General features: G+C 35.3%; 1 protein-coding gene across 3 annotated transcripts in view; it reads left to right on the plus strand.

Moving 5' to 3' along the window:
- ACVR2A (activin A receptor type 2A) overlaps positions 1-27,019 on the plus strand; it is an 85,207-nt gene that overhangs the window by 51,481 nt on the left and 6,707 nt on the right. For 2 of the 3 annotated variants that reach the window (XR_013447133.1, XM_036064773.2), the window contains 8 exons: positions 1,625-1,734; positions 1,930-2,084; positions 12,673-12,696; positions 16,758-16,901; positions 18,772-18,915; positions 19,928-20,073; positions 22,201-22,315; positions 25,403-25,541. Coding sequence is in view for 2 of the 3 variants with exons in the window: in XM_036064773.2 (XP_035920666.1) it covers positions 1,625-1,734; positions 1,930-2,084; positions 12,673-12,696; positions 16,758-16,901; positions 18,772-18,915; positions 19,928-20,073; positions 22,201-22,315; positions 25,403-25,541 (977 nt within the window). In the remaining variant the exon portion in view is untranslated. The remainder of the gene's footprint in view (positions 1-1,624; positions 1,735-1,929; positions 2,085-12,672; positions 12,697-16,757; positions 16,902-18,771; positions 18,916-19,927; positions 20,074-22,200; positions 22,316-25,402; positions 25,542-27,019) is intronic. The other variant, XM_036064774.2, reaches the window with a different exon arrangement.

Here is a 27,019-nt window from a genome sequence, read left to right on the forward strand (position 1 = left end):
GTGGTCATTTCACAGTATGTACAGATATGAAGATATTATGTTGTATACCTGAAACTAATGTAGTGTTATGTCAGTTTTATTTAAAAAAAAAAAAACATAGGAAGAATTTTGGGGGAAAATCTTTACTCAAATTATCTTTTATTAGTTAGTTGAAACCAGAGATTCTTGTTCTTTTTGTGGTAAAAACTACTGTTTAACAGTCTCACCTGAAGGATAGTTAAGAGAAAAAAAAAAGGATTCAAGAAATGTCAAAGTATGGAGGAAAAGACAATGATAAAAAGAAGAATGAAATTGGATAATGAAAAGTACTTTTTTGAGTTAATTAGGCTAGATACTTAGTCATTTTCACCTCCTATAATTTGAGACATGATTCTAAATATTAAAATTTTAAATTCATATATTTTTTATAACTTGTTAAAATTTAGCTTTCAGTTGTCTTTTACTTTCTACTAAATAGGTATTGGTGTAGATTTAATTTTAATGTTTGATTTTGTTAAAACAGCTTTCTTCCTGAAATTTCTTAAGCTTTCCAGTTTTTTTTTTTTAAGATTTATTTATTTATTTGAGAGAGAGAGAGCATGAGAGGGGGGAGGGTCAGAGGGAGTAGCAGGGATGATCCTGGGACTCCAGGATCATAACCTGAGCCAAAGGCAGTCAGTCGCCCAACCAATTGAGCCACCGAGGCGCCCTTAAGCTTTCCATTTTAAATTCAACCTTATTATTCTAACAGCCATCACAAAAGTTTGCAGTTTATTTCTAAGATATGTCTTTAAATTCACCTCATGTTTATTAGCAATATTTGCGGTTTTGATTTTTCTTTTTTTTTTTTTAAACAGGTATAGCAGTTTATTAGCAGCTGATTAGGGTTTGTTCTAGCAACTAAATCCCTATCTCCTCACCTCCTCAGTCAACCTAACTTGTATCAGTTTTTGAGTTACTAGGCTCTGTACGTTGTTACATACTGTTCTCCATTTGTTGGTTATTCCAACCCTGTTCATTTTGTTTAGGGAATTTAAATCTACTCCAAAAAATGACACTCTTAATTCCCAAACCTAGCTTGGGAATTAAGCTTGGGTCTCTGATGTTGAGATAGGTTCTGCCATGAGAGGAACTTGCATTATTTTGTGTATGTGTATTTATATGTATATATATGTATATATGGATGTATTGGTGTGTACACACACACCTAGTTTTATTTATAGTGTTCAGTTTTGTACTTATGCAATGGGAAAGCTGTATTTCCTGTAAGAGAAAGCACTCCTAAACCAAATTTCTTCATTGGCTTTATGTTCCTTTTCAAGCTTTTCTAATAATTTAAAAAAAAAAAAAAAAGATGGTTGCCTTAGATTAATCATTAAAAACCAAATTTAAGCAATGTTCTCATGGAGCTAGTGTGATTACTATAAAAGCAGCTGTTTTGTTTTTGTTTTGATGAGATTTAGTAACAGGATTACTGGAATGTTTTTGGCTTTTAAGAATTGATCATTGGATATTAATAAGAATCTTGAAGCTGACTATGAATGACTTTTTCATTATTTTATCTCTGAGAAGAATTTTAGAAAAACACCCATCGTAGATTCAGTTTAATGTTGATTTTAATTATTTCTCCTTTGTTTGTTTATAGGACTGATTGTATAGAAAAAAAAGACAGCCCTGAAGTGTATTTTTGTTGCTGTGAGGGCAATATGTGTAACGAAAGGTTTTCTTATTTTCCGGAGATGGAAGTCACACAGCGTAAGTTCACAGGGAAAATACATAGGTCTGTTTGACTAGTACCCTGAAAACAAAGCATATTTGTGTTGATGGAATAATTTACTCCTACTTTCTCCTACTCTTATTTTTCTCCTAAAATTTGATACTATAATAAATATTTATTGTGGAATTTTGTAGACCAAATCTGAATTGTTTTTTTCCTTCCGTTTTCCACAGCAACTTCGAACCCAGTTACACCTAAGCCACCCTATTACAACATATTGCTCTATTCCTTGGTGCCACTTATGTTGATTGCGGGGATTGTTATTTGTGCATTTTGGGTGTATAGGCATCATAAGATGGCCTACCCTCCTGTACTTGTTCCAACTCAAGTAAGTTATTGTCTTGTACTTTGTGCTGTTTTAAGTTGTATATTATAAAGAAATATTACTGTGGTGAAACCCACTGGGTTGCTGTAAATCATTTTCTTTTGGTGTTACTTTTTGAATGTTTATTGTTATGGCAGCCATGGCTAATTTTCCGAACTTATTGACTTGCTGTGTCCTAAACTTTTCTCACTTAGGAGTTAAGGTAAAGTAGAACAAGGGGCATTCTGTTCTTTGGACAGTTTTACTGTCATTGTAGGGCTTTCAAGTGTGAGATTCACCCTGCTTTGTTTCTTGAGAAGTAATTGATGGTGGAGAAGTGATACCATAACCCATTCTTTCCCTCCTGTTCTTTCTCCCATTCCTAAATTTTTGTGCCTTTTTCAAGTCTACTTGCCAAAATATCCTTTTAACCATAGGGAGGGATTTAGTAAGGTAATCAGGAAAGTGTGGAAAAGAGAGGTTTCACAAAGGCATCAGGAAGGTATATCCAAAAAAATGTTTTTGGGAAGAGGAGCAGATGAGCAGTGCTTCTCTTCAGTTAGTATTGGTAGTTCCAAGTGTTGTTTTTGTTTTGTTAGTTTGGGTTTTTGTTTTGTTTTGGTTTGGTTTTTTTGCAGCATATCAAGTGTGTACTGAAGACTAAAAGCTTTTTTTTTTTTAAAGACCAAAAACTTTTTTAATGCCCTTGATTCTCCCTCTCCTGACCCTGAATATACCTGAAAATGTAGATATGGTGGGTAATCAGATTAAATTAATGAAATTTTCCTCGTTCTCTGTCATGTAGACAGTTGGCACTGGCACAGTGGTTTACAAGCTCTTTTAATATAAGTAGTTAATATATTGCAGGCTGTGGAAAGGTGAAAACTATAGTTGTGGGAGACATCTTTAAACTCTAGTTTTTACTGTGTTTCTTTTAACTCTTAAGATCAGATTACCTTGGCCTTCTGGATCTCTTGGTTTAACTTTGTTTCTCTAATACCACTAGGATTAATGGTTAAAACGTGATAGAAGAATGGTAAAGTCCTATAATTTAATGACCAAAACAACTCTTCCCTGTAAGCTTTATTTACATAACATACTTCTTTCTCAGTACTTGCAGCAATCTGTTAGCATTAGATTATTGATCCACATAATCTTTGTAAGATGGTGTATATGGAGAAATAAACCCAAAGGTAAAATACCTTATTTGGTAAATTAGGTAAACACTGTTTTGTGCAGCTGAAATATTTTAACTTTTAAACATTAGTAACTAAGTTGTGGATTTATTAAAAATTATCTCTGAAAGTATTATAAAAATAAAAATTTTAGTGCCTAATAAATATATGTAGCTTATTCCAAATGGCCATAGGATCTACTTTGTCTTCTTTAGGTGGTAACTAGTTTTTATTTTATTTCTATATTTAGAAGAGAGAATGTTTAGTACTTAGAGTAGTGTCTGAATTTACCCTAGATTTGTGTTAAGAAAGAAAAAAACTGGAAACTAAATTTAAAAACAAATTTGTTGTTTTTTTAATAGAACTTTAAAAATAATGTATTCTTATAGATAATTTTGATATTCATAGAATATTGGCACAAAGGTATGGTTGGACTTTTTTTTAGAGGGCTCAGTATCCTATATATGAGGCTACTTTATTTAGAAATGCTAATTAATTCAAGCATTTAGACTTTTAAAATGGAAAGATACAGTCCATTTCTGTGGATTTTAGATATTTGTTGCCATGTTAAAGTTATTGTACACATTTATTTAGCACTTGAATTGCTCTGTGGTAAATTTGCATACATTGTATGAATTACTGAAAAAATGAGAACTAGATTTAAGGTTTTGTGATGGAATGATCTGGAATCGTCAAGCTTTGTTAGGAAAAATATAAAACATGCCTAACTGGTTTTTTTCCTGTCATAAACTGTGTTGTAGAAGAGGGGTTGTCATCAATTTGGAACTTCATTTATGTCATCTCTCACTGTGTCTCAAACAGTATAGTGTCATGCTTTAAGTTTCATTTTTGGTGAGAGGTTTATACAAAGTAGTTCTGCAACTGCTTAGTGCCTATCTTATTACAAAATGCCCAGTTTTATCTCCAACTTCAAAATAATTGATAATAACAGCAAGCATTTATTTGAACACTTACAGTGTACTCTGGTACTGGTAGGTTGCACATATGTATAAATACATAAGTTTTATATAAGAATATGTAAAAACATAAAATACATAATTTTTTCCCATGATTTCTAAATTGTGACCGGTATATAAGGCTCATCTTTGGAATTTATTAAATAATACGAACTCGTGGGCCACAACCCTGTAAGTATGGAGTGGGGCCTGAGATACTATGTTTCTAATAAGTTTTCAGGGTGATTGTGGTGACCAGCCAGGTGTGAAAAGCACTGATTTCACTTTACCTCACAGGGTTGTTTATGTAGTTTTAATTTCCATTTTATAGATAAATTGAGACATAGCAAAGCTTACAAGTGTCAGAGCTGGAATCTGAACTAAAGCTTTTCTTTTCTTGCTGCTTATCCTGTTCTGCCTCTTTTTTTTTTTTTTTTTCCCCAGAAAGCCAATGTCTCTGGTGTTTTAGATAATTCAGTAAACATTCCTGCCATTTCAAAATCATTCTGTAGGCTAATTTATTTTTCTACTTTGGATGTCGAAAAGTTTGACTACTAAAATGAGCAGTAATATCACATTGTCTCTCACATAGGACAAAAAAGAAGTCATGGATATATCCAAGGGCATATTCATGTGTTTTCCATTAACAAAATTTTTTAGCACATTTTAGAATAAGGTTTATCAGCATGATTGGGTTGTAGGTAAGGATTCCTGTGCCGCTGAGCTGATAGTGCCAACGCCTACTAGTTATTCAAGACTTTCACGAGGGACAGGAGTAATAAGTAAGGGAGACATACATTTGAAGTCTTAAGGTGATTTCTGTATTTCACTCCATATTCATGTCCCCATTAATTCCCAAGACTAGTTAGGAAAAGATCTTATATTCTTATGGATTTCTGAAACATTTTTCCTCCATATCTTCAAACACTTAGACAGTGACATGAAATTTTTCATTCCTTTTCTTAGGGAAACTTTTCCTTAAAGCTTTGGCTAAAGGCTGGTTTGTGAATTAACTGGTCTGTTTTATGACATTAGTCTTATCATGTGGTAATATCTTATTGACAAGTCATTCCTACAATAAGCACTATACTTGAAGAGAATTTATAGTGGATCTCGCAGAACAAGCTGAAGTTACGTATACTGTGACCATTCGTTGGTCTGATCTCAGTCTTTTATTCTCATTGGGGGGTAAAAGATCAGTCTGTGGCATCCTGGAAGACAAGAGATATCCACATATATCTTCTTACTGAGCTGGTTCTGACAGCAAAATTATGGGGTTCTTTATTTCTAAGACACCAAGTTAGAATTTCTTCTGGTGTTAGTATTTCATTGTGAAGAAATGATCTAAGGATATACATGCTTTAAAATCTGGTCTTACGGCTCTTAGTAACCAGTAAAAAATACTAATTCTCAAATCTAGCATAGTAAGAGGAATGGAAAAAGTAATTTTGCTCTTTTTTTTTTTTAATTGAAGCCATTCTTCTTTCTTTATAACCTATAACTATTATGTTTCTAGCATATGTTTCTAACTGTTAACATTTCTAACATTATAACCTATAACTGTTATGTTTCTAACATTGTCTTCCCCGTCACCCTGGATGAAAGCCTGGGAGACAACTACTACTTTTTTTGGCCCTGTCATTTACCAAGTCCTATTCATTCACCTTTTCATCCTTCTTGATCCTGTTGTAGTTCAGGACATTATTACATCTGAGGCTGAGATTATTTCTGTAATCTCATAGCTGGTCTTCTCTCTCTCTCTCCATCTATACTATTGCTGTAGAAGGGCATTTTACATGTCTGATTATGTTGCTTCTGTTTTTAAAACTGTTTGAGGGCTCTCAGTGATCCACAGCAAAGAATACAAAGTCGGGAGTATGACACGGTGGCTTCCATACCTCCATACATTTACCTTTTTATTCTTTCCTCCCATTACACCCTAAGCCATCCATCGTATGCATCTAGAATGGTATTAGTTATGTACTGTCCTTAAAAGAATTGAGAAAATAGTGTTGAAGTCAGTTTCTGTCTTGTGTGATTCAGACGAATAACAGTTGAGAGAGGCTCTAGTCATTTGTGTACATGTTCCAATCTCCCACTTGACTGTAAGCTCCTTGAAGACCAGCTGTGTGTTGTAAATCACTGCTGTATTCACGCAGTGTTTGTGCGTATAACCATTCTGTAAGTGATGAATTGCCAAATTTGACTTTGTTGCATTCAGAGTTATACTGAGATGATAATGCAGCATGCCCAGGCATTCATTTAATAAAGAGCTTTAGAGCTTAGTTTTAAGATAAATCTAGAGGCCATATTTCTTTAGGGTAAAATAAGTTGAAGTATTCCAGGCTTTCGTAAGACAGTGCCAGTATTCAGTTCTTTTTGGAATCACAAGCTTGAAGCATCTTTTTAATTTGCATCCCCTAGGTCCTTTTCTTTTACCTGTGCTGAAATTGTTTTTCCACATATAGGAATTTGCTCTTGTAACCTGCAGTGAGTAAACTGAACACAAACTGGTTTTTCTAGTGCTGGTGAGTCAAGAATAGGAGGGAATGGATGCATTGACTCTGTGATTAAGAAGTCTTACTGTGGTTAGAGTTAATGTGGTTTCAATAAAAGTGTTTGCATCGCTCTCAAAACCATATGTGAGCTGAAGTTTCCTGTTAATAAGATCTATATTTATGCTGATAAAAAACACTTGATAAGAAAGCGGATTTTAGGGGCTAGAAATTACCTACCTTTAACAAGGTATAAAGTTAACTTCTTGTTCATTTTTAAAGGCTATTTAAGTAGCACTATAGTATTGCAACAGTAATGCCTACTTAAATGACATCAGTCTCTTCAGTTCTCTACATCATGACATTTTGTCTTGATTTTGGTCTGAGGAAGAGTGAAGACTTTCAGATGTTTGGGATGCTTATTTGGGCACACAAAATAATCCTGCTGATCTTAATATTAAAGTAATAATAGGTTGTCATTTCATGCTATGTCAAATTACTATCCACTGAGAAACCAAGCCATCTGTGAAAATGCTGTGTAGGATTTCCTGTTGAACATGAGTCTATATATGTACCCATTTAAAATTAATAAGATACTGAAAGGGTAGCATAGCATCATTCAGCCAAGTCACTTTATTTTTTTTTTTTTTTTTTTTTTTTTAAAGATTTTATTTATTTATTTGAGAGAGAGAGAATGAGAGAGAGCACATGAGAGGGGGGAGGGTCAGAGGGAGAAGCAGACTCCCTGCCGAGCAGGGAGCCCGATGCGGGACTCGATCCAGGGACTCCAGGATCATGACCTGAGCCGAAGGCAGTCGCTTAACCAACTGAGCCACCCAGGCGCCCTCAGCCAAGTCACTTTAGGAAAGGGTACTGCTTACCTATTTGTGGAGGATGCAGGAGAAATTTACTAAAATTAAATGAGTATTAATATGCTAATATTAAGTTATACTTGCAAAATGAGTATCACATCTATCGAAGCACATCTTGAAATAGGTTGACTCACTTTTTCTTTCCTTTTAAATTTTTTTCTTTTTAAGAATTAATTTCAAATACTTGCCTGTTATAATAAGACAAATTATACAGAAGGAAGTGTGTGCAAAAGAAAGGAGATAGAACCATTTGTTCTTTCTTTTTTTTCCTTTATCACTTTCCTGAGATAATCAATTTTTAACAGGTTGGTATGTATCCTTTGGCACCTATTTCTAATCTCATTTGTTTGAGTATATGCTTTTTTTCCCCCCCTTTTATAAACTACAGAATGTTATTTCACAGTTGCTTTCTTTTAATTTAACAGTATACTGAGGACAGCTTTTCAGCTCAATACTTTTCAATCTCATTCTGATTAAATGATGTGTTCTTAAGTGAAATTTAGTGGAGCTTTAATGTATGCTCATGAAATATCAAAACTTTATGTTTTATTAGCTTAGAGTTGGTGTTAGGTTTCTGCTAAGACCTGGAACCTACATTTCACAAATATTTTTAACTGTCTTACTTTATTTTAGCCTGTTTAAAGTATGGTGATATAATGGTCTTGTCTTGCAGTTGAGCATTCTTCTGTTTTGTTTTTGTTTTTGTTTTTTTGTATATGCCTAAGAAGTAGTGCAGGGCTCCTACAAAAGTCTCTTTTCTTCTGTGTTCCACCTTTGTGTGTGATTATTTTTGTTACAGCTTAAATTATGACTTAGTTTTATGTATATTTCTAAACTAATTGTGGGGAGAAGTGTCATAAATTATTTGTAGACTTGCAGCTTGACAAAAAATTACTCTCTTAGGCGTACATGAGCTGTTTTACTTAGCAAATGCATGGACAGGCCCACTTGGAGATTTGCTGAAATTCCGTGTCCAAAAGCAAAAAGGAAAGGAAGGGGAGAAGGGAAAAAAAAAAAAAAAAATTAAAAGCTTTATCCAAAGCTTAAAACAAGTTAAAGCTATATATTAAAGTTAATAATGAAAGCACTTTATTTCTAAAGATGACTTCCATTTAATTTTTTAAAATCTTGAGTTCAGTTTTCCTTTGGACTGTGGATGGCCCCATCTTCCAGTTTACAAATGGGACTGATGCATATAGAACAGAATACATAATTTCTCCTTTTTCTTGTCTGGCGAGGAGATGGACGATAGGAAAAAGTGTGCTTTTCTCTCAATTCTTTATTTCCTGGACCTCACTGTAGATTTCTTCCTTCATTCCTAGCTACTTCATCACCGTCACATCTTCTGAGCCCATTTGTTAGTGAAAGCTGCTTGTATCACGTAGGCTGGCGGGTGTTGGCGTTTGTCGGTTTGGTTTCAGCTGACCCACTCACCTGATGCCTGAGTGCGTGCTGTGTGCCAGGCATCGTGCTGCTGGGTATTGGCCAGCCCCAGAGGGACAGTTCTGGCTGGCCCTTTTGAAGCCCACAGTTAATAAATATGTAGGTGAACAAAAAATAGGTTGGTTGGTCGTTTGTGCAGCTTGGAAATGAATTGCATCAGCAATTTTGGTCAAAGGTGGAGGAGAAGAGGAGAAAGGTCTGACCCCAGTTCTGTGGTGACTGGGAGCCCCACCGGGGGTGCCTGTCTAATGTTAAATGCTCAAAACATGTTAGCTGTTATTGCTAACAGAGTTGCAACTTCAAAATTGTACTCAAAAGGTATCCTATTTATTAAAGCCATTGTAAATACATATTTATATGTCAATACTTTGAAATTAGTGCAGTGAAAGATTTCTTTTTGAGTACTCTGTCAAGGACTACACGGAGCATTTCACACTGATTAATCTTTCAACACCCCATGATATAGGTTCTGTTTTATTAAGTCCATTTCATAGATAAGAAAATCATGGCACAGATAGGTGAAGTGTCGGCCTAGTGTCAGTCTGCTGAGTGGTAAAGTCTGGCCATTTAGACCCAAGGATTATTATTCATTGAAGTAATTTTAATAGAATGGCTTATTTCAGTAAATAATGGGGGGGGGGCATAAAAACCTAAAGTAGGATAAAGGGAGGAATCAGAGTATGTAAATTTAAAATAGTTTTTATTGTAAGTACATAAAGCCTTGTAGATAAACGTAATCATTTTATCACATCAATTTCTATAATGTATAGCATGATCCTTTTCCTTTTTTTCAGCTTTACTTGCAGAATACAAATGCTAAAATAAATAAAATTTCTTCTATCCTCACTAATAAACCTGATGCTTCTGAGCAGTGGCCAGAAGGAGAATGGATATCCCTTACATCTTGTTCAGACTTTTAGACCCCATTGCTAGCTACCCTGAGGAGCTACTTTCTTCTTAGGGAACTTATTCAGAATCCTATTTCGTCCATCTCGGTCTGTCTTTGCCTTGCTTTCAGGAGTTAGATGAGGAAAACGGAGGAAGTAGGAGTTGATACATCACAATGGAATTTTGAAGATCTAATTGGATAGAATGATGGCTGTGCATTTGGCAGTATCAATATTATTATTGCATATGTTAATGTATAATATCTTGCTTTCCCTAGCTTAGAAGCATTTGTTCTGATATACACACTATATTATTTCTTTATAGATTCTATTTCAGTCTGCTTGGCAATAGTCTTTTTTAAAATTAGCAATTGTAAAATTTCTTAGAGCATGAGATAATTAGATGACTAAGATGAAACAAATTCAGAGTTTGTCAGTTTTCAAATACTTTGGGGTGGGGGTCCTTAAATCTTGGTAGTCCTAAGAAGATATTTAGTGAGTTATCGAAAAATATATATGTATATATAAGTTTTAGAATGGTTTAAATAGTAAATAAGAGAAAATTTATAGTATATGTCATATATGTGTGTTTATAGTATATAAATGAACCAAAATCCATATTTCTAGAAAGATTTCTTTGTGTTCCTGTTCTGTACATCTAACTGCCTACTAACCGTCAGCACTTAGATGTCTCCAGGCACTTAACATTCCATGGTAATGATCTCTCCAAACCTGGTTCTCAGTAAATAGAACCAGTAACCATTCAGTGGCACAAGTCAGAAATTTAGGATGCATCCCAGTACCATTTTCCCACCTAATCTGTCTCCCTTGAGTACTTACTCCATTTTTCAAGGATCCTCTCCTCAGGAAGATCTTCTCTTACTTAACATGCCCTTGGAAGTATGCTTTCACCTTACAGGTGCTCAGGGTACTGAATTCCTTTTTACTGCTCTTATTTTATAATTATGCATCCATCAGTGTGGTGTCTCTGACTAGTCTTCCTTCCCCCACACTATAGTAAGCACCGTGAGAACCGGGTAGTCAGTGCCTAGCACAACTAGGCACTCAGTAAGGATTTGTTGAGTGAATGGAGAAGTCCTATTCATTCTTCTCTGATGTTTGGCAACACAGTTAAATTTCTTTACCCCTTAAGGAATAAGCAGCAAGTCTCTTTCTCATCCAGCAGCCTAATTACTTGACATTAATGTGCTGATTTGGTTTTCACTGTTCTCTCCAGTTATAGTGCATGATACTCAAGTTTCATTTTCCATGTTGTGAATTCAGATGGTTTTATTTGGTTACTTGTTATCCGTGTATTTCAGTGATTTAATTTTTTTGGATTCTGTTTTGACCCTTTTGTTTTATAACATAGTTTACGCATTGAGGCCTGTTCTTGGTGTCCCTTGTTTAGCTTGATCATTCTCTGACTTACTCTAATGTTCATTTATTGAGAAGTATATTGAGCAAAGATACCCTTTTTGGGAAGATACATGGACCTACTTGCATAGTGTTATTATAGTGGCAGGGTTATCTCTGTAGTACCTGTAATGAAAACAAAACCTGAGAGATACCTAGGCCTTGGGAAGCTAAAGTCTAGCTATTCATTTGGCATGTATTTCTTTCAAGGGATGAATTTTACTCTGCAGTACTGATAAGATGTTTTGATAGTAGGATTAGCTAAGCCTTTTCAATGAATTATAAATAATCCTGAATCATTATCACAGGAGAAAATCAAGAAGGAAGCAAAACTAGTTAAACTACGGGTACAGATAAATGAATTATCAAATCTTTTTTTGTCAGTGCTATTCTCTGTATAAATATTGTAGAAATACTGGAAACGGCAGATATACTCAGTGATTGGAGGGATTTGAAGCCTCCTTTTACACTGGTGACAGTATTTCTCTTAATTTTAAATTTAGGCCCCTAACTATTTTAGGATGACTGGGAAAATGAAAATCTTGTTCTCTATCAGTATCTGAGTGTCCTCAGACTGAAAAGTATGTATGGATACTTGTTCCCAGGGCCACCACTGCTTGACTTCTTCACTCTCAATGTGGCTAGTAAGTCAACAATGGGCCTGGCCTGTCACTATGTTCTACTTAATTCTCATTTTTTTATTCTTCCCCGTCTTTATTTTCTTACCCTAGTATATTGTTTATGTTGCACACACAAAGACACTAGAAACATTTTTCTAATTTATTATGATATCTTCCATGAAAAGGGAGTGAAGCAGTTCAGGAAATGGGAGATTTCAGAGACTCTTAAAACAACTGCCAAAGTGTGGGCTGAGGAACTTATTCTGGTTACGTAAAAATTTCTTCTGTGCTGCTTCTAGTTTTTGTTAAAGGCAATACTGCCCTCTCGTGTCCAGAAGCCAATTCCAGCGCGTATTTTCTCAATTAAATTGCTTGTTTTACTCATCCAGTTTAGACTCTAGAACTTCTTAGAAAACAAGTAACAATTATTTAAGACTCGGTGTAGTTTGCTAGCTTGAAGTTCATTGGATCAGGTAATTTGGGGTCATACTAGAGTTGTCTATACAATAATGCCCCTCATCTGAAAGGTGATATCCAAGTTTTTTGTTTGTTTGATATTACTTTCCTCCCTTTATAAGGAAAGTGTTCCCAGTTCTTATTTTAAAAATATGATACATTGGATCATTGCCAACTTTTAAAAAGCTAAATCATTATTCTCCTTCCTTCACTTTTGTAACTGATGTGTCATTTTTCATTTCATTCTGGATATAAATCGTAATTTCTTTTGCCTGTGTTTTTTCTTCACAAGCACGCCTTTCATATAATGATAGAGGTAAGATGCATTGATGTTTGTTTTATGGTTGTGGAACTTTTTGTGGATGCATATTAAACATTTTTTTCTTAGATTTTTGTTGTTGTTGCTTTATTGTGCATCCTTTATAAATTTGTGTTACGGAATTTTTTTTTTTTTTTTTTTTTTTTACCACTTTTAGTATTAAAAACATGATTGATTTGCCACAGTAATAGTTTTTGGTTTTCAAAGAGTTGTTAACCACATTTATACTTATCTGAGTTGGAATGTAGAAACTTAGTTGATTAGATGTTAACACCTAATGGCTAGTATGTCACTAGCTTAATGTCAGCATATGCTCATTTTTACCAGGAGCTGACTTTCTGGTGAAACCCATTATCCTTTAATGTGAAATCTATATTTTCAGATAGTTTCTTTCATCTTTAGCCTCCTTAGCAAACGGGCTGGCTAGAGAAGTATAAATTGATCTTTTGCTCTCTAGAGTTTGAAGGCTTTTAGATTAGAATTTACCCTTCTCACTTGAGAACTCAGAAGAAGTACAATGATCATAGACTACTTAGCAGCTCTTCACTTCTGCTAATTTATTCCAGTCTTGAGTATAGTAATCCTACTGGGTAGCAGTATTGGGATGGGGGCACGATTTTCAGTGATTGCCATTTGTTGGTTCTCAACATGATGTCTCCTGATGCCGTAATTTTCATATACAAATGGGTAAAGAAGAGATCTAAGTGGAGGCACGTTCTACTGCATGTCTTCTTAACTGTGCAAAATAGCGTGGGGATTGCAAGAGAACTGGAGACTTAGGAAAAGTTTTCAGGAATTCCCCAGTCCTCGCAGTTGATCCCCCAAAGCTGGTTTTCTGTGTAGCGGGGCAAAGTCATGTTTTATGATAATATCAGAATGTTGCTGTCATTATGAAGTTCAAGCCCAAATTTGTCTCGCCAGGTGTTGATATATTTTAAAGGTATAAATCTTTATTCCTAGAATCAGGTACAGTTGACCCTTGAACAGTGCAGGGCTTAGGGGTCCCAATGCCGTGCACAAACCTGTGTATAACTTTTTACTCCCCCCAAAACTTAACTACTGAGTTTTGTGACTAATAACACAAATGGTCGATTAACATATATTTTGTATGTTATATGTATGATATAGTATATTCTTACAATAAAGTAAACGAGAGAGAAGAAAATGTTATTAAAATCGTAACGAAGAGAAGATACATTTACCGTACTGACTGTACTGTATTTATTAGAAAAAAATCCACATAGAAGTGGACCCCTAAAGTTCAAACCCATGTTGTTCAAGGGTAAACTGCATTGAGTTTTTTGTGGGTAAATTAGTATAATGATGCTTATAAACTACAAATAATTTGATAGTCTCAGATGATAGGATAAGTAAAAAGCCAGATATTAGAGATGCAGTTAAAGCTTCCTGTAAATTTAATGAAGAGCTGAAAAGTATGGAAGAGAATATGCTAGTAATTTTTCATTAAAAAAGCAAAAAGCCATATTGGCATTATATATTTTGTAGAGTTATGGTCTGTATTTTAATTACTTGTTTTTGAGTCTCACCTTTTAAGTATTATAGAGTATTACTTAAAAACACGTACCATTTCTAAAAGTTTGACATTCTGTAGGAATGTGCCTTTGTAGACATTTTCCTCACCTTTTAAAAATTCGCCAGTATTCTTCTTACTTTTAACAACAGTCTGTTTCAGGCTGTTATGATAGAAGGCTGAATAGAATGGTAGTATCATTAGGAGAGTGAGCTAAGATTTTTTACTGATAATGGTAGCTTAGAAACTTGCCCAACAAAGACTTGGAAACTTATGGGAACCTTGGAGTTTATTTGTGCTTTTGGAAAATATTCGGTGATCTTTTTCCCTCTAAATATAGACATTGAAAGTTATTGTATGTTTCCTAAAATTAAGGTTAGTATTATATTAAAATTGTATTTTGAACTGGTGGCATAGTCTTAATTTGAGATGTGGATTAAGTCCTCTGAATCCTGTTTTATAGACTGAATCATATCCATGTGGTTGGTACGCCTTAGAACAGAGAATGGGTAATGTCATATGTTATCGAGAGACATTATCAGTTTATATTAAAAGTTATTAAACATCTTAATGTTTAAGTTAAGAGCCATTTTCTTCTTTACGTGGTTATTTTGCTTCTTGAGCTTTCAGCTCTTATCTGCATACTTAAATTTTTGGTATCCCTGCCTGCTTTGAAAACTCGACATTTCTGACTTAGTTCTAAAGAAGGGGAATCATTGATTTTTAACTTCGTAGTTATTTAAATTTTTTCAGATTGAACTTTTTCCTGTTAGCATAATTATTTTATGCAGTTATCTAATAATTCTTGGACTTTGAGCATGAGTGCTTTCCTCTGCCTCTACAAGACTAGTTTCCCACCTTTTTCCCTCCTGTCTCCACATCCACATCCGCAGCCTGCTCCTGTCAGTAGCATCTCTTATTACAGTTATAAATGACCAGTCGAGCAATGAGGTAGGGTGGGTTTAAGTTTGATAAAACCTCTCCCTAGAGTCTTGTGTCCCTTTCCAGTAAGAATCATAACTTTAGGGGCCATACTTCTTTAAGATTTGTATCTGACTTTCTGGACTCGTCACTCTGTTAAACTATACAACACTCTTTAGCTCTACTATAACCTTTTGTCTTTTGAATGTGTGAAGGCAAAGCAACTTTTTGTAGACATTTTAAAAATAAATATCTGAGGTTGAAATGAGTCACAGGAAGTTTTCTAGTTTATCATACTATTTTGAAGTAGGAATTCTCAAGCCATTTTGTAAAGGATTGCCTACAAAGAAATTGCACCTTTGTCCTCTTTAATACTTTGCAGTATTTCTATTTTTGAGGGTCTTTCTAGTGCAGGTGTCAACTGTTTAAAATCTTGAGTGACACCAGTGGGCTGAATAGCACCCAAAGGGAGCACTGCCAGTCTTGGGGCATTAGAAGAGGGGATTTTTTCTTAAAAGGGGAGGAAAGGAAGAGAGAGATGCCGTGATACAGGAGGACATACTATTTCCAAGCGACTTAGATGCCACCCAGTGTCACAGTGTCTGTTGCTGTTGCCACAGAAATTTTAGTTCTTTGTAATACTCATTATGCAACCCTTCATACATTTTTATTACTTTTCTCTGGAAGCTTTTCAAAAGGCTTCCTACATCTTGTTTTAGTTGCAGATACTGAAATGATACAATGCTTCCAGTGAGGGTTGCCATTCTGCTTTGTATAGGAAGGATGCTCTTGTGTTTTGTAAATGTTGTACCCCTATTTATATACTATATTTGCTCCATTTTCAAAATTAACTATAGCAGTACATTTTTCTTTCATTTATCTTGCCATCTATTACGAGGAACACTCATTTTCTGGATTATAATTTCTGCTTTCTTTGCCAATCAGACTAATAATTTTTATCTCAGGTCAATTTGGGGAGGTAATTAATTATAAGCAAAGGGATTGTTAGGTTGAAAAATTAGAATGAACAGAAAAGTTTGGCTATTAACATATTTATGTGCTTTGTATTTTATACACTTATCTGCAATGTATTTGAGAATGACTGTGCATTTCTGAGATTAATGAAGAAAAGATTTAAAGATAAACAGTCATTGGAGAAAGTGGATTTTGAGGATTGTTTTCCTTTGAGAAATAGCTGTAATTTGCTGTTGCTGGCATCTTCTAATGAAGTACCAACTTGATGAAACCGTTGAAATACTGTTAATAATATCCTAAAGGTTACAGAAGATCTTAGTCCAGAAAATTAGTGAGACTGACTCAAAATGATTTGAGGTCATTTCTACTGCTGTCCTTATATAGCAATAGTGCTGAATGTCATTACGAAAACTCTCAATTCAAGTGGCTTGCCTTATTGCCTTACGATCACTATAAATAACTAGTAATGCTTGAGAACTCAGTTTTAGTAAGATTGAAGTTAGTGTCATTTGTATGTGTTTCCTGTTTCTGTCAATTGATTCCTCAGTATACTCACTTTTTTTTCTCATATTTAGCATTGATCTGTATCATGTGCTGCTTTCTGATAACTACTGTTATTGTTTATCTGTAGGACCCAGGACCACCCCCACCTTCTCCATTACTAGGTTTGAAGCCACTGCAGTTATTAGAAGTGAAAGCAAGGGGAAGATTTGGTTGTGTGTGGAAAGCCCAGCTGCTCAATGAGTACGTGGCTGTGAAGATATTTCCAATACAGGTATGTTATTGCGTCTTTCTCATCTGCGTATATTTTGTAAAAGGTGCAACTGGCTCGATTACTGTAATTCAGAAATAGTCCGAAAACACAAACCACGTTTCTGGGTGGTTCTTCGTGATACTGAGGAAAGCGATTAGTCCTTTTGTCTGCCTTCTCATCTGAGGAATGGGACTCATGGTACAGCAGTCCTTCTGTCTGTTCGGAGGGGTGGAATTCCAGTGAATGAACATAAAGGAGATCTTTTGCCAATAAAGATACTACAGAAATGTAGTATTAGTGGAGGATTCCAGTAATAGAATTTCGTTGGTTCACTTTTAATATCCCATTGACATTATCAGAAAACAAAGAGAAGAATGAAGGAATAGCATACTGGTTTTAGACTTGTTTAGAGGTATATTACCAGACTGATTCATTTTTGTCTTTCTTTGAGTGCCCATGTAATCATTTCAGATTTTGTTTGGTGAATTTTCAGAGGCAGTGAATCAAGATTTCAGATAATTGGTTTACTGTTGACTTGTTTCTCTTTTAAAGGGGGCTGACCTCATAAAACCCTGGTCTAATGCACCTCTGAGCTGTTCTTATGTTTTGTTTGAGTCCATTGGTGGTATAGATCTATGCTGATTTCTTCATCCCTGTCTTGCTTCACAGCCCTCTAGCTAATGCCTTGTGTGCTGCTCTGGTCCTGGTTGGGTTTGGTGATTCAGGCTCTGCCACTGTATCTGCACAGTGGATCTTCCTCATTCCAGAGTTACAGAATCCGTTTTTTCTTTTGTCTTAATATACCTAGCTTTTATCTTTGTTGCCTCCTCTAAAGCCTTTTTTGGTAGCAGTGCAGATACTTTAAAACTATAGTTCTTAATGGAAGAGTCTAGTCTGTTCTGCTAAGATTGACAAATTCAGGGTTGTTCTTTCATTGTGGGAAGAAGCTTAAAAGTTAGAGAAAGGCCTTTGGATATTAACACAAGGGTAACAATAGCAAGAGTAACAGTAGCTAATATTTTATTGAATGCTTCTTACTGTCAGGAAGAGGTGCTTTATATAGGAGTACTCAGTAATAGGTGTCCATATATTGCCCATATATAGAAAACACACATATACATAATACAACAACCCTATGGGGCAGACACTGTAGTCCCCATTTGCTAATGAGGAAACTGAATGATTGTCACTTGGCAAAGGTTCTTAAGATAGTTTGGATCCAGAGGGTTCCTAACCATTACGCTATGGTGCCTCCGACTTTCATTATTCTTCCACTGTGAAGAGAAACTAATTCTTTATAAGCAGACATGTAGGCAAGGAGTAGGCATGGGTTGCTTGCAGTCACAAATGAGTATAGAGTGTTTTAAATTATTGTATTGCCTATTTATACCCTATTGTGCTCCCATTGGCTTTGCAGGGTATTCTCAACATTTTAAAAACGTTTGATATGATGTTAATCTTTGAACAAAAAATTGTTTTCTATTGAGATGAAGTCATTCTACCTGAAATTCGTACTTCAGGGAGATTATTCTGAATAAACACAAGTAACTTCACACCGTGATGAAATGACACTGTATTATGGAATTGTCAGCAGAATGTGTTGCCGTTGTTAGATACAGATGTGCACCATTTCCGATGATAACTCCTGTATTTACAAACTGGAAACACAGAAGAGTATGTTTCAGGGAGTGGGGCAGGGCAGGCGTTTGTCAGAGAGTTGTTACCTTATTCTTAGATTTCTTTTAGGAAAAAATAAGACAAAATCAAAGAATCTTTTCATACTTAGCTTTATTTTTAAATTTTGCCTTACAATCTACTTGAGTAATCTCTTAGATACGGCTTAGTTGCCTGTGTTCTTTGCACTCTTACTATTCTTTCTTTTTAACTCTAGGACAAACAATCATGGCAAAATGAATATGAAGTTTATAGTTTACCTGGAATGAAGCATGAGAACATATTACAGTTCATTGGTGCAGAAAAACGAGGCACCAGTGTTGATGTGGATCTTTGGCTAATCACAGCATTTCATGAAAAGGTAAAACTACTTTCCGTTTTAACTCAGGAAAGTTTACCTCCTTAATGTTGGCTACAAATCCCTCAGACTTGTTTTTCTGGGAACAGTATGTTGTTATAGTTGGTTAATATTTATAAATAAAAATCCTTTAAAAACTAATTTATTTTAATAAAAGAGGAAAGATGGCAACTTTTTCACCTAACCCTCTACTTACGTAAAACCAGTCTTTTGTCCCTTATTTCTTGTGCTGCAGTTACCTCTCTTACAAATAATTATTTCATTGTAGCCGGTGCTTAGTCATTTTCATTTACCATTCATGATCCATCTTGATTATGTGGACCATTTTTTAGCTTGAATTTTGTGTAGCCTAGTGACAAAACTAGAGTCAGGAGATTTATCTGATCTTTGATCTGTCACTAATTTGTAATTATCACCAAAACGCAGTTGCTGTTTTCCCTCAGTTTCTCTACTTTCATAGTTAGTATGAAAGTACATGTTAATGAAATAGGAAATTGTGTTGACTTGGCAATTAGTTTCATCATTGTCAGATCTAGGTGGCTCTTAAATGTCTCTAAATTCTTGACCAGAAGGATAGTAGTAATCTCTAGAGGAAGATTCTGACATAGTTGCTTCTATGTCTTAATTTTGTGTTTTCCTAGTCCTATGATATAACTAACATCCTTGTAGTCAGTGTATTTTAACGTTTTAAATATTTTCCTGAACTCTAGATTTTCAAATAGTATTTTTGTTTGTTTGTTTGTTTTTAACTTCTGCCTTCAAAATAGGAGGAAATTGTGCCTTGTAGCAAACCTTTAAAGATTAGACGTATTCCATTCTAGTCAAATGTTTACTAGTGTGAAACTTGAACCCTTCCAGAAAGATTGTTTTTGTTTTTGTTTTTTTGGATATTATTATTCACTAAAAGTAAAGATATATTGCCTTCCATAATCTCTTAAAAGTAAAAAGGAAAGTTCTCCATGTCAAATGGCTTTTGTCCAGAGCATAAGTTGTTTTTTTTCCCCTTTTTCTTTAGGGTTCACTGTCAGACTTTCTTAAGGCTAATGTGGTCTCTTGGAATGAATTGTGTCATATTGCAGAAACCATGGCTAGAGGATTGGCATATTTGCATGAGGATATACCTGGCCTAAAAGATGGCCACAAACCTGCCATATCTCACAGGTAGAGCTAAATTTACATTATTTTCCCAAATAATTCAGTATTTATTATTTAAACTTTTAATCTACTGTGCAAAATTTGTTTTCCCCCTAATTACCTAATCATGCTAGAGGAGGCAGTTGATTTTCAAATTAGCTTTGAGAATGGCCAGGAAGTATTTTGGGTAATGTATATATTTAATATCATTAGCAGAGTTTAATTACTGACCTGTGTTTTAATTTATCTTATTTCTGAAAGCATGGTTAAGAGTGAAAGTGTATTTTGTCTATCTCAAAGGAAAAAGAAATTTGTTTTGCCTTAAAACATGATTTACTTCAGTGATATAATAAGATGTAATTAAGGAGAGACTTTGAGTATCTTTTTTTCTTGTTTGTAATGACCATGTGATCATTACCTGAGCTGAGGTGGAGGGAGGCATCATTTGAATAAATGGGCTTGAAGCCAGTAGTTGTCATACCCTCAAAAGGGAAAATGTTAGTTCCTTTAAACATGGGATCAGTTTGCCATTGTGTATTCAATTTAAAGATAGTTGCTTTAGAAACAGACCTGTAAATACAGAGAACAAACTGATGGTTGGCAGAGGAGAGGGTGGGGGTGGGAGTGGGAGTATGGACAAAATGGGTGAAGAGGAGTAGGATACAAGCTTCCATTTATGGAATAAGTAAGTCATGGGGATAAAAGGTACAACATTAGGGAATATAATCAATGGTATTGTATGGTAACAGAGAGTAACTACACTTGAGTGAGCATAGCATGATACATAGACTTGTTGAATCACAATGTTGTACACTTGAAACTAATGTAACATTGTGTGTCCATTATACACTTAATTAAAAAAACACGGTTGCTTTAAAAGTTGGTATGAACCAATTCATTTAGCAGATAATTGAGTGCCACTAGTTGGTGTTTTAGGTTGCTTGGAGGCATTACTTTTAATCCAACTCTAATAAAATAGATTGATTTTGCAAACCTTGAATGATTTCTACCTCAGAAATAGCTCCCCTTTTTTCTCACTTTCCTGCATACAGTCTGTCTCTTCCTGGATTTTTGCTCGTCTCACCTAGTCCTATAGGGAACTAATCCTTTGGCACCCCCAAAGGTTATTAGGAGTAGGATTCCTAAAAATCTTTTGAGGCTAAAATTGATTGGTTTTGGAGCATTTGTGGGTGACTACCTGTGTCTCCTCTGTCCCACTCTTGGTCTCTGTGTCTGTGCACATAAATTTAACCACTGCTCATGGCATAGATGTATGTAACTAGAGTATAGTAATCTCTAGGATGAATCAGTTGAAGCTAGTGTGTGAAAGAAGTTATCTGATTGCTTTAAAAGGGTTACTCTTTACAGAACACCAGGATCTAGCTGGAGCAGTTTGTTTATGGTGAAAATTTTCTGGTATACATTCCTAGAGATGCTTTTCTACAAGGCTGGTGAATCGAAGAACCACTAAAATAAGGGTCCATTCTAATATGTAGGCCTGTACCAGTAGGCAAAAGGCCCCAATTATTTGAGTATTCTTTCAGTTTGGTTTCTTTCTTTTTTTTTTTTAGTTTTTGATGTGGTGACCCACGATCCATTGTTTTCGTATAACACCCAGTGCTCCATGCAGTACGTGCCCTCCTTAATACCCATCACCGGGCTAACCAATCCCCCCTCCCCCCTCCCCTCTAAAACCCTGTTTGTTTCTGAGTCCATAGTCTCTCATGGTTCATCTCTCCCTCCGATTCCCCGCCCCCTTCATTTTTCCCTTCCTTCTCCTAATGTACTGTTTGGTTTCTTAAATTTCAGTTGCAATGGGTGTTTCCAACTATAAACTCTGAAATATTCATTTTACCTCAAAAAACCAGCAATTTTATGATTGGTAGGTAGGAATAACATAGATAACATGTAGGCTAGACAGTATTTTTGGAATAGCAGCTCTTTAATAAAACTGCTTTATGGACAGAGTTCCTTCTTATTGTCCATGTTATGAATAGGAGTTTATTACTCTTGTGCTTCAAGCTTTTTCTCCCTCCTTTTTCCTGTTTATCATACTTCTGTAGTTTAGTCTCCTTCTTTCCCACTTTCAATGAAAAATTTTAAAAGATAACTTGTTTAAAATTAATTTGAATACTTTATCTTTCTATTTGCAAGGGACATCAAGAGTAAAAATGTGCTGTTGAAAAACAATCTGACAGCTTGCATTGCTGACTTTGGGTTGGCATTAAAATTTGAGGCTGGCAAGTCTGCAGGTGATACCCATGGACAGGTAAGGATAGTAACTATAAACTGTAAGAAAAAATAATCTTGTCCCATATTTTCTTAGAATGGCACATCTAGATTGAATTGATCTAAAATTACTGTGACGGTTATTAAATCAGCATCTAATATAAAATGACTCTTATGTTAAATTTACTGAGGAAGACATTTTCATGTGGTGGTGAAGGACTGTTAGGAACTCAAGTGGTTTAGATCAATCAATTCATAAAACAACTTAGACACATGTCATGGGATTCTATTTTTAAAACTAATCAAGTTAGACTCCAACACACTGAAGTAGACCTCATTCTTAGGGAGTTCTTAGTAATAACACAGTAGTTTTAATTTGTTAATTCTTTCATCATCCTAAGAGGAATGGCAGAACAATCAGTTACTGTTCATGCTACTATGTATTAATATCTATTGCCTGATTTTTCCACACAACAATTACAGTTTCTTGCTTCTTGGTGTTTAGTGCTTCATTAACTCTTTAGCCAATTTTACAGCTTTTCTTTGAATTCTCTCCAGAGTTCAGAGCACTTGCAAAGCCCTGAGCAAAGAGCCTAATTAACTCTCTCTAGTTAAGATTTGTACAAAGAGCTCTGAACAATGGGAATCTTTTAAAAAAACATTATCCATATATTTTATTCTCAGAAACTGTGAGGCGAGGAAAGGTGCTTTCACGCCTACAAGATCACCTTTTTATTTTTTTATTTTTTTTATTTATTTTTTTTTTAAAGATTTATTTATTTATTTATTTGAGAGAGAGAGAATGAGAGAGAGCAAGCACATGAGAGGGGGGAGGGTCAGAGGGAGAAGCAGACTCCCTGCTGAGCAGGGAGCCCGATGCGGGACTCGATCCAGGGACTCCAGGATCATGACCTGAGCCGAAGGCAGTCGCTCAACCAACTGAGCCACCCAGGCGCCCAAGATCACCTTTTTATTAAGAAAACCAGTTTGACCTGAAAGGTGACATTTCCTTACAAAGTTGGCATGATTATTTCTTCATCTTTCAAATCATGGAAATTACTTGGTTATCTGTCAGCTTTCGTTTTTCCCAGTATATCCTATTGACCTCCAAGAATAGTTATTAAAGAATCACAGCATAACAAATTTTGGCAATACTGACTGATGATACAAGAATTTAGTTTACAGCAATGGTCAGCAGTCAGTTCTAGGAAAGTTGATACCAAATGTGTTTGGGAATGAAGGCAGTCCTATGGAGTATATTGCGGAGGAGGGAGATTGTGCAAGAGGCCCAGGGAGCTGACTTGTGTGATTATCATAAAACTAAATGTGGGGAACCGTTTAATCCTCTGGCACTTCATAACCCTCTTCCCCCCTTTTCTTAAGAAAAAAATTTGAGACTTATTCCTACCTTTTACTGTCCTCTCAATTGGTTTACATGAGGAGGTAAAAATAATTACTTATTACATCACTGGTTACTTGACTTTAGACTTCTTGTACCAGAAAATTTCAAAATTCATGTTATTGTACATTTTACATATATAAAGATAAGGTTTTTATCTTATTAATTTACAAAAGAGAGGACATTTTACACTAAGAAGGTAGTTGTCACTTTATAAGAAAAGTACTTTGGGGGGCGCCTGGGTGGCTCAGTCGTTGGGCGTCTGCCTTCGGCTCAGGTCATGATCCCAGGGTCCTGGGATCGAGCCCCGCGTCGGGCTCCCTGCTCGGCGGGAGGCCTGCTTCTCCCTCTCCCACACCCCCTGCTTGTGTTCCCTCTCTCACTGTGTCTCTCTCTGTCAAATAAATAAATAAAATCTTTAAAAAAAAAAAAAAAAAAAAAAAGAAAAGTACTTTGGATGGCATATATCTTTTTTTTTCTGCTAAGAACTTTTTTTTCTTATATTCAATTAGCTAACACATAATAATACATCATTAGTTTTTGTTGTGTTCAACGATTCATTAGTTGCATATAACACCCAGTGGTCATCACCACATGTGCCTTCCTTAATACATTTATCTTTAAGAGAAAAGTAAACTTTTGAGAAATGCTTGCTTATGGTACAGTTAAAGATGCAAAAAAAGCAGAGCTACTGTTTTTTTCTTTCTTTAAAGTGTTGTTATTAAATGAATTAAAAACTTGAGCTTTGGAGTCTTAGTGATCTATTCCCTTTTTTAGACATTTCTATTGTATGTGCGTTCACAGATAATTGTCTAACTTGTAATCTAGAGATCAGTCACCTGAGGATAGAGCTTTTCGGAATACCATTATCTGGCCACTCCCTAGATCTCCAAAAACTCAATTAGAGTGATCCACCCAGCTATCCTATAAGAATTTTTTAAGCATTCATATGTGAATATTGTCAAGCACCAACCAAGGCTAGCTATAGTAGCTTAGTAACCATAGTTCCAATACTAAGAAATACCAAATTGTTAGGGACAGATATAAAGAATTCCAAGGCAGAATTCATGAATGAATAAATATGTACACGTTGTAGAAACAGAACTTTTAAAAGTTTATCCATTCTTTACTTGGCTAATTCTTTTTAAGTTTTATATTACTACTTTTTGTTAATAAAGAAAGAGAAACCCTCAAAAATGAGTATTCTTTTTTTTTTAAAGATACACATTTCAAACAGGATGCAAAGGTACAATTGAGAAGTATAGTTTTCTTGTCCTTGTCTCCCAACAGAACAACCATTGTTTTTGTGATTACTTCCAGAAGGGGGAAAAAATTCTAAGCCAGCGCCAGCATAATGTTTGCTGATATATTTATTAAAGTGTATCCAGAAAGGATCTCAGTATATATACTGCTTTGTTCCTTGCTGTACAGTGTTTTTGGAAACTTTTCCATATCAGTCCAGATTTATTTCATGTTTTTTCAGAGCTGCATAGTACTCTGTTTAAGAAATCCCTGCTGATGGAAACTTCCCATTTCTAGTGTCTTGGCTGTTATTACTTGAAATGGAATACAGTGCTCCTTGACTCTGTAGTCTGGTGGTCATAATTTGGTTCCCTTACCTGATACGATAGCAGACCACATTTGGTTTTGATTCTTTTTACAAAATCATAAAATGTTAGTTCATAAAGTTAATGAATGAGTACTGTTTGCTTTCAACATCTTTTTCAGGTTGGTACCCGGAGGTATATGGCTCCAGAGGTATTAGAGGGTGCTATAAACTTCCAAAGGGATGCATTTTTGAGGATAGATATGTACGCCATGGGATTAGTCCTGTGGGAACTGGCTTCTCGCTGTACTGCCGCAGATGGTAAGGGAAAAAATATTTTTTTTAAAAAAAAGATATGCCTGTTGTCTACTACACATATATGAAAAGGGATGATTATACTCAAAAGGTAATATTTCAAAGTACAAAAAACTTTTTTTAAGTAGACTCCAAGAGGTAGTGGCTTAAACGGAATTCAGGAGGCAAGGGGATGGGGGCAGGCTGGAGAGGGAAGGTATGGGCATGTATTGATCCTTTACCATTGCCATGTATTTTGCACTAGGCCCTTCACATACCTTTAGCTAATTTCCTAAAACTCCTTTGGAGGTAGTTACTATCTTAGTTTTATACATGAGCAATTTGAGGCTCAAATTTTAAGGAGAAATTAAGCAGATTGCCAGTTTTAGCTTCAAGGTGGTAAATGGTGAAACCTAGATTTGAAACTCTGATCCAAATGTAGGGATAGGGCTGCCACTTTGGTAGGTCCTGCAGGTCCTGCCTGCCCCCAGGTTGCAAAGTCAACTCTTTTGGCAAGAGGAGATAAAGGAAGAGTTGGGGGATTTTCCCTTCAGGACACTCAAGGCTGAATCTATTCATCACTCCCATGATGTCAATATATACTTAACCAGATTGAATTTACAGTCCATCCTCCAGGGCACAAAATTGAGCATGTCTTTGGATATACCACAGGTTAAATTCTGTCTCCTTACAGCCTTGAAAGTCTGAGCTGATGTAGACGTTATTATGAACACTAGTTATATTCTCTTGCACACCGTGGTTCTAAAGAATTATTGTTTTTGTTATGTAAGTCCTTGTTCAAGTCCTATAAATATTTGCACTGATCGATTGATAATAAGCTTGCATACTATTTTCCTGGCGTGACAAAATTATAGTGTGCTAGATACTATCTTTAGTGCTTCTCAGAAGTTCTCCATTCTCTTCACTTGTGTTGCGGTACTTTTTTTTGGACGCGAAAATATAAAGCAGACATCTTGATAAATGTAAATTAGCTTGATCGTTTTCTTTTAATTTATAATTACGTAAAAACTTCCTACAGATTGTGAAAAGACCATAGAAGAAAGTTGTGTGGAGTATTTAAACCAACTTAACGTATATTTATGAGAATACTATGTTTTCTGAGTACTGTAATGGTCTCTCAGTGTAGGACAGACTGACTACCTCTGGTATATGAAATTTGATTTGGGGTACTGTGCTTTTAAAGGGAACTTAGTAGAGTGCTCAGGAATGGATAGCCATTCCTTCTTCTAAGATTGGGGGTTTGGCATGGGGGTGGATCCAGACCTAAGAAAGTTTGAAGCAGTTTGGATATAATTCTAGCTTAGAAGTCTAGAGGAAGAGTAAGCTGTTCAGTGTAGTTTGGCTCAAAGTGGAAGAGGAAGTACATTTATTATGTGCATTTATGGAAGCAGAAATAGGTTGGATGGCAGATGTTATAGGAAAATGTATTTTATAAGAACTTTAATAATGTGAACTCTCCAAAGCCAACCATTGGATATGGTGTT

This window comes from Halichoerus grypus, chromosome 4 (assembly GCF_964656455.1).
Source record: "Halichoerus grypus chromosome 4, mHalGry1.hap1.1, whole genome shotgun sequence".
NCBI classification, from domain to species: Eukaryota; Metazoa; Chordata; class Mammalia; order Carnivora; family Phocidae; genus Halichoerus; species Halichoerus grypus.